Here is a 16,675-nt window from a genome sequence, read left to right as displayed (position 1 = left end):
CATGAGCCGGCAATATGCGCTCGCAGCCCAGAAGGCCAGTCGTATCCTGGGCTGCATCCAAAGCAGCGTGGCCAGCAGGTCGAGGGAGGGGATTCTGCCCCTCTGCTCTGCTCTGGTGAGACCCCCCCTGGAGCACTGCGTCCAGCTCTGGAGCCCTCAGCATAAGAAAGACACAGACCTGTTGGAGCGGGTCCAGAAGAGGGCCAGGAAAATGACTGGGGGGTGGAACACCTCTCCTGTGAAGAAAGGCTGAGAGAGTTGGGGTTGTTCAGCCTGGAGAAGAGAAGGCTTCGGGGAGACCTCATTGCAGCCTACCAGTACTTAAAGGGGACTTATAAAAAAGAAGGCGGCAGACTTTTTAGCAGGGCCTGTAGCGACAGGACAAGGGGGAATGGCTTTAAACTAAAGAGGGGTAGATTTAGACTAGATCTAAGGAAGAAATTGTTTACGCCAAGGATGGTGAAGCACTGGCACAGGTTTCCCAGAGAGGTGGTGGATGCCCCATCCCTGGAAACATTCCAGGTCAGGTTGGATGGGGCTCTTAGCAACCTCATCCAGTTGAAGATGTCCCTGCTTATGGTGGGGGGGTTGGACAAGATGACATTTAGAGGTCCCTTCCAACCCAAACTATCCTATGATTCTATGATTCTAAAATTTTGCCCTGAAGTAATTTTTATACTTGAGCCACATAGCTCTTCACAATTAAGTCAAAATGTTCCTGTAAAATAGCTATTTTTGTTACCCTCGCTTAAAAAATGGTGTAAATAATGCACAAGACGACTCGGCACTGGCTGAGTCAGTGAGGCCTGGAATAAAACCCAAGAGTCCTGGCTGCCTTCTTTCCTTCATAATAGCCTTCTCGCCATGAAACGTGACCACGGACAACACACTTTTTTAACTCCATGCTGACAATCTGTTTGCACACAAACACAGAAGAACAACATTTCTCCTTACCTACACATTTACTCCCTACACAATGATGTACAGCGGGCAAAGAAGTTACTGGGAAGAGATAACTGGTAGACCTCTCTCTCACAGGTAACACAGCATACAGTGCATTAATTGTTTTTTTTCAGTATGACTAAGGTAACATTTCATTCCAGTTCATATTGCCATCACATCAGAAGCGGGAGTATTTCACTGCAACCTTTAATTGTCCTGACTCATGCTGGCAGTAATAAAATACCCTCTTGGGAAAATAAATAAATAGACAAATAAAGCCTTAACCGATTTGGTGAAGTACCTACCAGTGAAAGCACACTGTCTGATTATTTTTAAGACATTAAAAAGGGTTGCAGGTGCAATATGCTAACCTAAAAGGACAGGTGATGAACAGATTTATAGCTTTTTCAGTCTGACAGAAAAAAAAGTGCAGATCAGCTTTTGAAAGCATTTGTCTCAAGCACCCAAGGGTAGTCTGGAAAAAGAAAGCATTTCTATTACATTGGCACTTGTGCAGAAAGGCAGGATAATGAAGTGACCGGGCTATTAGCCTTCCCAAAGAAATGAGATATTGTTGAAACCGGTGCACATTAACTTCAGTATCCAGGAAGACGGCAGTAAACAGTGCTCTTCAAGCTCCCCCGCCCGCCCGCCTCAGTAATCATGATGATTTCGGAACCGACACCTGCAAAAGAGACTTTTTAATGCATAATGAACAACTCAGCAAAAAGAGAAGGCTGTGAGAGAACAGGTTGAAAAATCAAAACGGTAAGAATACAGCGAACAAAGGAATAAAATCGTAAGATATAACACAACTTCCAGGGAACAGAGCAGCCTGACAGAGAGCACTTCCAAAAGACTCCTGTTGAGGACTGGGCTTTACAGAATCAGCCAAACAGCTAACGAAATGTCCCAGAAAGCTAGTCGCCCGCTCCTCGCTCCTCACATCGCCTCCTCACTACTGTAACTCTCGGAAAAGAAAGTTCATCTTGTCATCAGGGCAGGGAAAACCCCGGTGCAACAAAAACGAGACTAACCATCACTAAATCTTCTTACCAAAGAGGAAAAACACACCTAGAGGGAGAGGGGGAAAGATGAGGGAGAGGGGGAAATATGAAGAGTCTGAAATAGAAATGGAGAAGAAATAGCACTGAACTCCCAGCTTGAAAGAAAAGCTGAGGCCCCTTACTTAGGAGCACAGTTTCAGGGCCTATTTGCAGAACGGGTACTGAGGCTTCAGAAACCTGAAGTACTGAATACAACATAAAGAATTACCCTTCATCAGCCAAGCCGTGCGTGCGAGCTCTCAGGCCGCAACTCGCAGGGAAGGACGTGCATCAGCCCAGATCCTTGGGTGGCCCAGCCTGCGCACCCTCCCTCTCTCTGCAATGCGCCCCAGCGCGAGCAGCAGTGGCCAGAGCAGCCCCGCTGCAGCACCTTACCTCGTCAGGCCAAGGTACCCCCCTCACCCCCAGGCCCCAAACGCGCTTCCCAAGCGACCTCCAGTTCTGTGTCACGTTTTCATGGCAACTTTGGCAATGAACGGCCTGACCTGAACAGCAAGTAAACTGGAGTCAGGCTTCAGAGCAATGTTTTTAAGCGGGACAGGGACGTGGATTTCCTATTGCTGCTTTTTGTCCTTTAGAAATCTTTCTGTCTGATACAGGAGCTGAATCTCTGTCGTTTCATGAGAAAGTTCATTTCCAAGCCAGGCTCCTCTCCCTCCTCTCGCACAGAACGAGACTGGTGGCATCCCACAGGGTTATGACTTGGTTATCTGCATCTCCCTCTCAACTCTGATTTCATCCCCAGCCTGACGCTCACGGGCAGTTCACAGAGTGAGACACTATTCCATCTGACAGCCCAAGCCAGAGCTCCTTCCCTCCTCTGTAGGTTTTTCCTTCCCAGAGACCAATGAGCTCATTGAAATGCTTTTAGCAAACTTTGTTCAGAAATTTTTGTTTTTTTAATGTTCTTTCCTTGTTTGGAAAAACATTTGCAATAGCTACCCAAGTTGTTCTTCACATCAAACAGAACATAAAAGAAGAATCAGCTGCTCTCTTCTTATCTCTGAAATACATCAAAGTAATCAGGTAATTAGCCAAAGTTTTTTACATTGAATGTAAGACTTAGCAACGTGTTTTGCAAGAAAACTCTTGGCACTTATTTCCATGAGTTTCCTAAGATCCTCACAGGTAACTATAAAAGTCTTTCAAGCAAAATCTAAATGATCTCTAAACTATGTTAGTATCCTCTTCTAGTTTGCTACGCTTTATTTTTCACATTGTAAATGAAGAGGCAATACCATCCAGACCTGATGCCTCCCATTACGTTTTGGAAAACCTACAGGAGGGAGAACAGTTAGTAAAAAATGACAACCTTTTCTGTTCTTGGATGGAGATAGATATCATCTTGTATTGTGTAATTATATAATTACGGCTTTCAACACACTCTTGTTTTATTGTAAATGCATCAGTAATTAAATATGTTCTCTAAAAATGACATCATTTTGTTTTACCAGCACGTGCAAACAGATCTAATACGCTGTGAGAACAGAAAAAGATTTCCTACCGCACAAAATGTGTTTGCACTTGAAACTTTCTGCTAGGCCACACTAACACCATGACAACAGTTCCCACTTTTTCAGTTGCCGTAAACAGCCAGCACCATTCATTTACACACAAAGCAACGCACTCAGAAACAGTGACAGAAAACGTTGAATCAACCCCTTCCTCAGATGTCATGTCTTACTCTCCACCAGCATGCTGTCACACACTTGGTATTGCACAGATAGCTGGCCAGGTTCAATTACTTTCTTTTAGCATACTCAGGATGCCTACGTAGTAATAAAAGGTAGTAAAAAGTATAATTTTCATTAAGTTTGGAGGTTCATGATAGTAGCAAAAGGTATTCCTTGATGTGCACTTCCTTCCTCCTGTTCTGTTTGTACATAGCATCAGAAAATGTCAAACATTCATGAGTACTGTTTCTCTGATTTAACTAACTTAAAGAGTGTTTTAGGAGAGCTGGGAAAGGGGAATGTTTGGGCCAGGTTTGGGAAAGGATGTTTGAGAGACAAAGCGTGGTATCAGTAGGCATATGAATAATGTTTTCATGGAATCAGTAAAAGCAAGTATATTTCACCTAGTCAGAGGTTACATCTGTACACATTCTAATGTGCTATATATTAATCCCATTGGCTATTGGCTTCCTTTGAGTTCCTAATAAGTATTTTTCCAAAGGCAGTTTTATCACAGTTTTTATGAAATACACATGCAAAGGTAAATTCATTATCAAGAGTGGGCATATAACAAGTAATAAGAAGTACCTGCAGTTTCTGCTTCAGTATTTCCCCTCTTTAAACAGCACTGAAGATGATGAAAGTTATTTCCAAAACCAGTATTTCTTGTTTGCTACCTGTGCTGCACACATGACTGTACTCCCTACCGATAAGCATTTCCATAACCTGATGAGTGATACTAAAACACCTTTAAAACCCCAAACAAAGGCAGTTCTCAGAGCACTGTACTGCCAGGAATCTCAACTCTCTGGGCTGGAGCTCCCCGCGCATGACTTGGTAGCCAAAGGGACTGGAACATCAGCTGAGAGCTCCTCAGCACTCTGCGAAGGACAGTAGCATTAACTCGCAGTGGTGCTGATCACCGATGCAGTGCACGGCAGTCACACTCACCCACTACCCAGGAGTTTTCAACGCGGTGACCCTATCAGTACCTTTTTCCTCTCCTACGCTTGGCACTCTCCTCCCCCTAGTGCAGTGAGCCATGTGAGAAGCACAGGATTACTGCAGCCTCTCGCCTTTCATTAACATGACAGGGTCTAAATAAATCTATCCTCCAGAAAGTCACATCTGGTGCATTAACCTGGGGCCCCCTGACTACATTGCAGCTCTGAGTCAGTATTATTTAGTAACTAGCCTGTTTCCTTCTACTTTTGGGCTCGTTTTAGAAAAATGTGTACTGGAACACTATGTATCCTGCAGTTTTACTGCATACTATTGTCTCATACAGGTCCCAATGTTTTTAAACGGGCAGGCCCAGGCAACAGCATCTGTGAGTGTGAAATGGTGCTTGTCTCTTTTTAAGCCGAACAGTCAAACAACAAGCAGTTTTTTTCTAGCAGGTAACACCAGGGTAAGTTGCCAGAGATGTGTTGTCCTCAAAACTCCATGCAATACCACATCATACGTTTTATCTATAATTGCACAAGTCCTTTTTTCCAGTAAGTAGCAGTCTGAAGTTCTTTCCTACGAGTCTTGCAATTTCTGTGCATCCAGACTCCCTGGTAATACTTTTCCTTAGCAGGCACCCAGAAAACTTTGCGTACGCACAAGAGAGAATAGGCCAAAAAAGTTACCTTCTGTTCTTTTATGAGCCACGGGGGATTTGTCGAAAATTTTCCCTATACAGAGGTACATCTTGATTCAAAATGAGGCCAGGTACTAATTAAAAAGCCTGTGTGGGCATCAGCTGGTGTTCAACAGCATTTTTACATCTCAGTGGGTATTTGTTACCAATGCCATATCCTATGTCGATATATTGTTAGCTGTAACCAGATACGAAATCTCATTTGCAAAGTCTGCTGCACCAGTGAGATCAACACCTTGTTTTCCCCTTACTGCTGTGGAGCTGGAGTTCATGAAATGCATTACATACTCTGAAGTCAAAGCAATATTTCACGGTACTTCAACATGATATACACAAATAATTAAAAAATATCTATACATGTTGCTGTCATTTCCCTGTAGGAGACAAGGAGCAAGTCTACAAGGCAGACAGCATCACCTGAGTGCCTCTTCCAGTACCTGAAACTCTGCCTTTACCCAGTGGGAAGGGAAGATGAAGTTAGCTGCTTACCTTCTGCATATATTTATAAAGCCCCACACAGAGCAGGAGATGCTGCCACCGAACACCACAATTCTATGTGAAGCTGTACTTAAGATCCCCTTCAGAGAGAACGAAGAGTGTGTGCATATTTATACACGCACATTCAGAAAAAATATCTTGCCTGCTCTTCTTCAAGGAGCTGAGGAGAAACGGGGAAATATTTTTGTTGCCAGACCAACCACTAGGACTTACATGACCTGCATAAATGTCGTTGGGACTGGCCATGACCTTGAATTATAAGAACATCAGAATACAACGTGCAAGACTCAATGTTAGAATTTCTTGTCATTTCGCTGTAAGTCTGCAAGTCCCTGAGCATTCCATATTTTCAAAGCTCCAGTCACGGAGTTAAACAGTGACGAAATATTCTCAGCTTTCACTATAATTATTAAATCATCTTGCAGAAGAAAGATGAACAACATAACCCATCTTGCACTTAAAAACTGAAACTGAAGGGCAAATTAAAAAAAATAATAATCGAAGTGCACCTTAATTTTTAAAGTCAATCTTGTGATTTTTCAGAAACTTGACTGCTGTTTTTTAAATGCTTGAGGAGTCAGTCATACTATGGATGAAAAGACACCCGAGTAGATCGGCATTTCTGTAAAACGAGTCCTTCAGTCTCCGGTGTGACTGCATATACGCAGCCTAATTTAGGTAGGGATTCCGATAAGAAAACACAGAATGGCAAAACCCACCATCTTTGGCATAAAATAGCCCAGGCCAGCACTAGGATAAGGTGTTATCACATAATGGAAGAGATGAACGGCTGGAAGAAGCTGTAAGAGTCTAGAATTACAAAGATAGATAAAACCTTTTGGGAGCCCTGGTAATTTTATTTCGATCTCTCTAAATTAAGTGTTATACTCACTCTGTTGAAGCACAGGACTATGAGTCAGCGCTGGACCATACATTACTCTTCTCTCTCTCACTCGTAAAGAGAAGTGCGTCACGTATGAGATCGTCACATGCCCTGGCCAGCCTCAAGCACAGGCAGAAGAAATATAACATCAACAGGCAGAGAAAAAGTCGAAACCCTCTACGCGTGACAACTGTGAGATGTTTTAACCAAACAAATTGCAAACACAATTGCAAACTTATAAAAGGTCAGCCTACTGCATTAGAACACCAAACAAGTACATAAAAAAGATATCCATGTTATTTCCGCTGATGAACTTATTTTCCGTTCCCTTAAGAGAGAGAACAAGAAAGAAAAGGTGTAACATACGCAAGCGCTTATTACCTTTTTCACTCTGCTATTGCGTACACACATAATTTTAATAACAGCAGTATCTCCCAAAGGTACTGCGTGCTCCTAACACAGCTGCATGACAGTTTTAAGACAGGCCTTCTCTTTCACACAACTTCATCTCATTCCTCGATCTAACATTCGCTCACAAAAAGCGAGTCAGATCTGCCACTAAAGCGCATTAATTGGAAGAAAAATAGAAAATATGTCATTATTTACCCCATGATATTACAGACAGTTTTCCCCTTCTCATTTAATCTGTGACGGATACATGGTTGTGCTATTTTCCAGGAGAATAAATGTATTAACCCCCTTGTACATAGATCCAAGGACTAAACACAAAAGGAAATGCGTAACTGAAAATAAACTGAAATTTTCTGTTGTTAATTTCTGCCACGATAATTTACAAGGTATGAAAAGAGCTAAATAAAAACCAGAAAAATAGTTTACCAAACCAGCTTTAACTTTTTTCCTTTCAGTAATGTTTTTCAGAAATTTAACGTCATAGCTACGTTGCGTTAGCACCGTATCAAGTTATCAAGTATTTTTAACATCTTTACTACTGATCAAAGGAGCAGAAAGTACTGAAGAGGCCTAGAAGGAGGTTTCTGCCCCAAGAACTCGCACCATGTGCTTACACTGTTGTTCTCAATGACACTGAAATTTGCATTTACATAGCGCTTTTCAGTAACATCATGTGTCACTAAGCCTGTCTCCCCAGAATCCAGAGAAAAAGTGCACAGCAAAATCACAAAGCGGTATCAAATTCTCTTAAAGGATTGTACTCCAGACGGTGCAAGTGATTTTGGAGAGCTGCAGATTGCTGATGGAGCACAGGCTTGAATGGGAGTAGAGCCATCCATAATCTGTGGAACCACTAGACGTCTACATGAATACTTTCCCTTTTTTTTTTTTTTTGGCCCTAGATTAACCCATCGTGGCTTGCTACTTTTCATCTCCCAAGTAGCAAGTCTGAAAGACTTGCATGCAGAGACATAACAATGCTTCCCTCCACCCTCACAAGTCAAGTCTTCACCGATACTTTCCTGTCTGCAAACAAACCGATCAGGATTCTTCAACATTATGTACTTTGACAGGACTCAACATTAGGTGCCAGATTTAAGGAGCAGCTGCATTCCAGCTGGCATAGCTACACATGCTCTTCCTTGTACAGTGAGCAGCCAAGAAGGTTCAGGCAATTCCAGCCCTACTCTTTCTGATGGCTTTCCTGGCTGTTTTCTGTGTAAATGCGGTCAAGTATACATTCCATTGTTCAACTGACTGCACGTTGACTCATCTGAAAATGATTTAGATGATTTATTATTATCTTTGCTCTGACATTTCCTCACCAAAAAAGAAATGAGAAATAAGGAAAATCATAATCAGGAAACCAAATTCAATATTCCTTGAAGGGAAATCTTTATCTTCACAAAACCTTGTGGCCAAGTTCAGATTTTCCCTTGCCATATTGTACTAGCATTTCCGACCTGAGTATGTAACGGAGTAACTAGTTCTCAGGGGGCTAAAGTTCTCTCCTGAAGTTCATAAGCAGCAAAGCAAAGACCAGTATTCACTGCTTGCGCACCCAACGGCTCTGCAGACCTGCAAATCCTACAGCTCTTGTTAGAGGGACAGTTACAACAGCAAAGCACCTTCAATTTGCCAACCCCAAATGGAGGAAAGACTAAAGCAATCAATAAAAGTAGTTTCAGCTTTTGTGTGTGAATTTTGAGATTTAAAAGTATCTAGAATTTACATTTTAAATGAGCAAAGAGATAATCCTGAGCTTAAAAAGCAATAAAAAAGATTGGAAAAGGTCAGCATAAACAGGTCCAATACAGAACATAACATTGTATTCAGGGTCTGTCTGCATCTGGAATTATTTGTGAGCAGCTGTTCCTGAGATGTTCCATGTGTGGTCAAGCCCTTGAAAGGGAGAACGTATTCAAAACCAGAGGCATTTGCTGGAGAAAAGGGGTTTGTGTGATTCAGGCGTCTCGTCTCCAGTGTTTGTTAACATACATTAAAGCATGGAGAAAAGAGGTATTATTCCTACAAGTAATCAGTCCTACACACAAGCCAAAAAACATCTCCACCAAGCTAACTACTGCTCAAGAACTGGAGAGGAGCCATTTTTGTCAACTGGAGAGACACCACTGGGAAAACTGGGGGAAACTAATTAAAAATCAGACATGCACCTTAAGCAGAAGGGGCTGTAAGCTACGGAGGTGCACAGAAAGAGCTAACGTGGAGACTGGCGATTTCCACAAAATATGTATCGCAACTGTTAACATCTCAACAATACTAAAGACACTGGGTAAAGAAAGCACAGGAACACAGCACTTCTTCAAAATGAATACTGAGTTGTGGCTTTGGTTTTTGTTCTTTTAAGTAAAACTATGCACAGTTCTCCCTCATTTTGGTTTTCTTTTTAAGAAAAAGCTTCTAATTTTGCACTCATAATCAATCAATCATGGATGCTTTTATAAGCAGGGGAAAATATAATTCAAGTGTCAATCTGTGTTCCCAGATCAGACTGTGGGCTATGTCACTTGAAAACAACAAACTTACTGCCTATTAGCCTGAAGCAGGCAAAGAAAGCAAAGGCAAGGAGATAAGTACCAAGTGCTTCAGGACAAAGCTACGTGTATACACCACACCTATGTGGGAGAAAAAGGGAATGAAACTGGTATGGCTAACATGGCTTCCCCCCACCCCCCCAAAGAACTCCACTTGTGGTGCTGTGAGCTGTCACAGCAGTTTTTCCAGTAGCATAATTATCTCCCTATGAAACTTGCTTCCCTCTTCAGAGTGTCGCGGGGGGAAGGAGGGGGGTGTTTGTCTTTTCTTTCCAATAATGAACCCCTGGCTGGCAGCCTCAGCATCTCTTCTCTGGTTCTTAAAATCACGCTGGCTCCAAGGCTACAGATTGAAGCTTAGCTACTCCATCATCCCAGCAACCAAATCTGCATCATCTTACATAAAGAACAACTCTTAGCTTTGCCAGCGCAGCCCCCATACAAGAGCAACAGAGCTCTGACACTTTCACAGCTTCCCATGGGGATTTAAGTATCAGATATGGAAGCGATCAGAGGCTTGTTAATCTCATTATATTGCTCCTGCGAAAAGCTATGAGCAACCGTGGCAGTATTAAACAAATTAGTTTGTAGACGAAAAAAGCCAACACAGCTTTGGTTAACCTTCTGGGCATGAATTTAATGGCGCTCTGCAACCACAAATACTAGGATTTAAGAACAACCGTCTTCTGAAATTGATATCTGACATTGGCCTTGTTTCCCTCAATCATTAATAAGGAGCGGAGATTTTCAGTCTATGAAAATCTAAGTATTTTCATGTGTGCCCATAAGCAGCTCCCTTGGTAGTGCAAGAAGCTGGGAAGTCCCCTTTTAAAGGGAAGCTGTCAACACCGTGCATCAGATGAAACTGTGCAAAATTAAGACATCATTGCAGTTTCCTCTTCGTGTTTTATTTTTCACAACCCGTGCCTTGTTTCTGGCTAGGAAAGTACTCCATCTAGTCTGCTGTTCTTCCAGTGCACCATATGAGATCAATTTAACTTCAGAAAATTCTTCAAATCCGCTCCTACCCTTTGCATGTTCCCCTAGACTAATACTACCAAGAGTTGGTTTCAAAGTAGGTTTTCCTTATGCAGAAGCATGTTAAAGGTAGTCTTTGAGAGCTGGGATGGCTTACTAGCATTATTTTCAAAGGAGAATGTCTAAGTTTCAAACGCATGAACAAATGTGTTAGGCCACATGCTCGAGGACAAAACTCACTCTTATTTCAAGCGTAGCAAGGGGCTTGCTGTGTGTTTGATGCCATACGAAGTTCTAGCCTTACTGTTATATCACTAATGGAAAACATGAAAATATTGTGTCATGGCCCCTCTTCCCATCACTCCAAATTATGAGATTTGCTGAGAAACCACAAAAAAAGTCGTAAGAAGTTCAGTACTCTTTTTATTTACCTTTTGACTCTTGATTTCATGGTCTATATTGATACGGTTCGCAAAGTTTTTCTCCCAGCACATCTTTATTTAAAAAACAAATAGATTTTCACATGGTTGCTGTAGGCATATGCACTTAAAATAGTTGGATATTTTATGTAAATAATTTTTTAAAAAGCATGACATGCATTGGTCCAGCACACTTGCACTCCTAAAAATTCAGCACAGTGACACGGAACAAGCTGCAAAGAGATACAATGTATATTTACAAATTATATTTATCTATTACAGTAAGTAAAGCTATTCCATTAAAGTATCAGTAAAAGAAAACATACAGAGAACAACAGATTGAAAAGGCTTGGAAATCTTGTGTTTATGTTTCAGAAAAAAGTTTGTGTAATATCTTGTTACGTTTCACTTTTAAAAGGGACAAAACCTTCTGAAATACACAAATGAAGAAATGGGGCCAGAAATTAAAGCATGTTTGCATGGCTAAAACACTCCTTAAGGGCTGAAATCTCATCTGCTACATTCCAATCCTGAACAAGGTTTGGAACGCTAATTTCTAAACCCTGGGGAAAAAATGTTGAGAAATCCTTGACTATTGAATAGCGCTGCGAATAGGAAAATTGCTGTGTAATACGTAATGAAAAGAAGAAAACACATTGCTGGAGTTCATTAGTGTGTCACATTTGGTTTACAACAGTAAGCTGCACCCAGAGACTCAGATCAAGTGGAGAGTCATAACAACACAACTGCCCCCTCTAAGAGTGGTTAAATCCCATCAGGACTGCACACTGCATTAAATTCATTTGCCAGGAGAAAGCAAACCATTACCACCACGTGTGTATCAGCTCAACATCCAACAAAGCCGTCATCTTATTTCAGCAATAGCAATAGGATGCTTGTGATCACCCAGCTAAAACTGCCCCCAGCTTGAACTGTCTGAATTAAAAAACAAAGAGCTGTGTTAAACTCTTGGCGTGCTAATGCAACAAGGGCTTTCTAGTCTTTAACATTATGAGAAGTGTCAGGTTAAAAGTCCTTCCCCAAGTTTGATTAACCAGAGATTTCAGACCTCCGAGGAGCTTCAAAACGAAGCTAGAGTAATTGTAAATATGTAACCCAACAAGCAGTAATGCACTGTCATCTTCTGGATGCTTCAGAAGTTCATTCAGCCATGGGACTTACTGAAAGGGAATGCAAGGCCGGGCAGCCCTTTGTAAATTAAAGTGGAGGCCGTGATGATAATCTAACACAGATGAACCAACACATACGCGCTGCTCCCGGCCCAGGAAGCTGAACGGAGGTCACACTTGGCTCTGCCGATCGTTGTGCTGCCAATTACCACCACCACCTCCTGTAATTAAGGGTGGTCTTTGCCACCACAAAGCGTCTCGGACCAGACGCTGCTTGCTATCAGCTTTGAAAGAAAACTGTAACAGATCTTTTAGGAAGTATTGCGCTTTTACTGCTGTTTTACACACAGAAGGAAGAAAACCGGATTAGATTATGGGTTGCGTAAGAAAAGGCAACTGACAGAAAAGCAGGTATTACATCACCTCCGAAGTGTCTCCAAAGGTGCTGGTATCACAAATTTCACATTCACAGTTTCAGAAGGAACGAACACAGCACATAAGAGAAGCTAGAATATAAATGGTGCTTCAAAGCAAAGGTACCAAGTTCAAATTCCTCCTCCTTTTCCTCCCATCATCCCCACCCATCAGTGCTCTGGTCCCTATCATTAGGCCAGAACAAAGCTGCAGGCATGAGTGTGAAATGTACGTAAGTGTTGAGCTTTATGTTTTAATTTGCTTTCTGGATATACACTTCTAACACGTTTGCAAGCTCTTGTCCAGAAACAGTACACAGAAAGCTCCTTCAACAAATACACAAGTAAGAACAACAAACAGTTAAGTAATAACAGTATACTGACATGCTATGCAACTGAGGAGATGCCTACTCTGGTTCTCAGCCCTCACACCACTGCATCCTGTTACTATTTCCAATATACAGTAAATTCAAAGGCACACACAAAAGGTGTACATCTGCCTTTTTTCCTTTTTACGTGAATACACATTGAAATCTACCCTGTTCTGACTCAGCAGCTAAACAGCCGTCTGCTTTGGTCGTTATACTCGTGATTGGGAAGCTCCGATCCCGTCCCAATTCTTCTGCTTCCTGTCCGTCACACCCGCCACTTCAAAGTCACCTTATTCCTCCCTTCCACCACCTATTCTGTGGTGGGGTGGGTTTGTTTTTTTTTGTCCTTTCTCCAGGCTGATGACTGAATGGAAGCTGGGAAGAACATTCCTTTTTATGACATAGGACCATTGGTGGGAAAGAGGGGATTTATTTTCCTTTCTTGACCACTGTCGGGAGCAGAATATCGAAACATTACATCCTGGTCCCTGATACCAGGGCCTGAAGTTTCCAGAGAGTATCAAACAACAAGAAGAAACACAGTTCAAAGAAAGATTAAACCAAAAAGCTTGGTAAAGGGGGATTAAAGGATTTTTTTGTATTCTTGATATAAACTCTTGGTATAAATACTGAAGATATGTCACACGGTATACAACACGCTCGTTGTTGCCAAAAGAACTGGGGTTGCGAAGGACGTGCTCACTAATGCTCCGATAAAGTTGCCCCCTCCTTTCCCAAGGCAAAATGCAGGGATTTCTTCCACGGAAAGCATCCTTGGGGGTCTGGAGAGCGCGCACTCCTCGCCGCTAGAGCACGGGAAAGCTGTGTAAGGGGAGCTAGAGGGCGCACAGAGGTCAGGAGTAAAGGCAGTTTGGCAGTCCCTGGGCAGCTCTAGCAAAGGGAACATCCTGACATGCCAAGTCACCCAGAAGCGGTTATGCGTAACATAAATCACCAAAGGCTGGCCTCGAAGAAGATGCTATCCAGCCGAAGTAACACACACCGCTCTGCTGTTTGTGCTGTGATCCCGCTGGCCCTTGGAACGACTGCTCTTTCACAAGCTCAGAGAGTCGCTGTTTTCTGTCCTTCTTCCCCTCCAGCCAAAAAGCTACTGCCACAGGTAGGGGAAGGATTCTGCAACCCTTAGATGTACCACTCAGAAAATGATCCCCCACCCCCCGAAGAAAATATGCATCAGCACAGTTTGTTCTGTCTAGATTTACATGAATAATCAGGAAACTCCCCACATTCCAAGTATCAGTCAGGAGCACCGGACTGAGAGTATGAAGTTAAAAATACTTCTATAATCCTATTAAATGCAAGTCTTGCTTGTAAGATACAATACAAATCTTTATCACTACACTGAAAAGCAGGGCACTGAGGGAACATGAGTAAGAGGTCTCCCCTTCAGACAGTCGACCATCATAAGGTAATACGAAGTTCTGTCATGCTCTGGACTATCTGCACAAGCGGCGAAGAAAAGGGGACTGTCACTGCCAGAACTAAAAAGTATTTAATCTGCAGACTTCCCTGAAATACAGGACCCATTTGGAAGAAAACTGCATAGGCCATATCGAATTGTTGCTAAACTTTGTCCTTCTTTAGCCACAGACCTGGTACTGCACACGCTGACATTGCCAGCTACTTACAAATGTCAGTTTTCATTCGGAGTGAGCGCCACACGTTCCCAAGGGAATACACACCAAACAGAAATCCCGTGGTGTTCCTATTTACAAAATCCCCTATGGCATGTGTGCGGCTGTACACATGGATGCTAATATATAGTGTATTGTGCTTTTTCTGTCACAAAGGACGTTGGGCAGTGCAAAGGCTCCAGCATTAGTACACTATACACGTTTAATTTTAAATACAGTTTTGTTTGCAAGTAATGGGAACCAAAATTACCTAACTAGCTTTCTCACAGTACCTGAATCACTGGGTAATACAAACAATGACAAGATATTCAGTACCAGCTTTCCTAAGGCAAAATACTTCAAGAAAGAAAGAAAACAGACAATTTCAGAGAGATTTTGCAGTGCTAGTAAGAGCTACTCTCCTTCCGTTTCTGGTAGTGTAAGCTGAAGTGGGTGGAGTTAGCATAAATTATCAAGACTTTGTTGATAATGTATTATACAGTGAAATAAAAACGCATAGTCTTCAGCTTCTGGCAGCTATGTTCATAAATAACTTTTAGTTTGGTAGAAACAGCCTTGATCTGTAAACCAGGTAGGTGGTAACAGCATACCCAAGACGGCAAGTTTTAAATTATACTGGTCCCCCAGCTCCCTCCTTTTTTCCACCAGTAAATATTTATGCACTCTCAGCCCTGAACTAGAAAATCCCAATTGAACTGCAACAGCAATAGGCTTATTTCATATCAGCCGCAGTATAAATCCAAGCCTAGGGTGAAAGAGACGATTTGCCTTGAAGATAACCAGCCCTGTCTCATTCCACAAGAATTTTAACTACACGATAACCTGGCCCTCCAGAACTATTGCTCCTAAACCCATACCATCTCAACAGCACTTAGTTATCCATTAGAAAGGAAAAAAAAATACGCTCAGCACAGAACCCTTGTGACTATTGCTGCTTTCACACAGCCAAAGTACAGAGTATGTGCTCTACTCTGCTACGGACAGGATATATTACATTTCTGATTAAAAAAATGCAAGTTTCAGTCATGGTGATAACCACACTCTACACACTTTACTCGAAAATGCCTCAAGGACCACTGTCACATGAAGAACAGGATGCAAAATTATACTTTGTCTGCTTTCTACATGCTAGCGTAACCTATATAGTGTAATCTGATTGAAGGAGACAATTAACCTTTCTCCATTCAAATACTCAACCACTTAAAAGATAGTCATAGACACATGCTTAAAAACACACTAAAAATTAAAATGAAGTTACATTTGCTAAGTGAAAGTGACACACTTGCCTTTTTAAATCATGCTCTACATTTTTATTAGACATTGCTGGCTATGACCAATTGTGAAACAATTACATTCCTCGGAGATACGGTATCATTTTAACACTCCATTTATGAGAAAACACGGTTTAAAAAAAAAAGGGGGGGGGAGAAAGCATCTCCGAGGAGCGTTTATCTGTGGGTGATTTATTGATAGTACTGACCTTTCAGATTCATCAAGATCGCTTCCAGTTCCTATCGTTCCCGCAGTGAAAGCTGCCGTATAGATATTGGTAAAGGCGGCGGCGGCAGCAGCAGCTCCAGTCCCTCCCTCCATGTTGCGTGCACACACACACACGCACAGACACACAGACACACGCACAGACACACAGGCACACACACAGACACATTTTTTTCCCCCCCCCCCCCCGCCCCGGCTCCAGTCTTCCCCATACGCACCCAGCCTCCTCTTTAATGACCCGGTGCGTGAACGCGATCCGCTTTCTATCGCAGGCTGGCTCAGATGTCAGCTGTGCCGAGATCGCCTGAAACACTGGCTTTAACCCCCCCTGCAAAGGTGCATATATAAATGAAAAGCACAAAACAGCTTGCAATTCTGGGTTCCCATTCTGCCTTCCCTCTCTAGCACTGATTCATGTTTTCCTGAGGCTGTTACAGGCATTTCAGCTGTAACCCTTTCCGAGCTGGAGGAGGCGGAGGGAGGAAAAGGAATTTCTTTGTCCTGTGCACCTCCAACCCTGTCCCTCGGATCCACGCAG

The 16,675-nt window shown here is 42.4% G+C and overlaps 1 protein-coding gene across 1 annotated transcript in view; it reads right to left on the bottom strand.

The window, feature by feature from the left end:
• LOC103915714 (rho GTPase-activating protein 32-like) overlaps window positions 1-16,233 on the bottom strand; it is a 57,311-nt gene extending 41,078 nt beyond the window's left edge. Inside the window, exon 1 of the mRNA XM_009322608.1 lies at window positions 16,121-16,233. Within this exon, the coding sequence (XP_009320883.1) occupies window positions 16,121-16,233 (113 nt within the window). The remainder of the gene's footprint in view (window positions 1-16,120) is intronic.
• Between the last annotated feature and the right edge of the window lie 442 nt (window positions 16,234-16,675).

The sequence above is a fragment of the Pygoscelis adeliae genome, unplaced genomic scaffold (assembly GCF_000699105.1).
Source record: "Pygoscelis adeliae isolate BGI_AS28 unplaced genomic scaffold, ASM69910v1 Scaffold224, whole genome shotgun sequence".
NCBI lineage: Eukaryota > Metazoa > Chordata > Aves > Sphenisciformes > Spheniscidae > Pygoscelis > Pygoscelis adeliae.
Note: the sequence above shows the minus strand (reverse complement) of the source record. Positions and strands in the feature narration are given on the sequence as shown.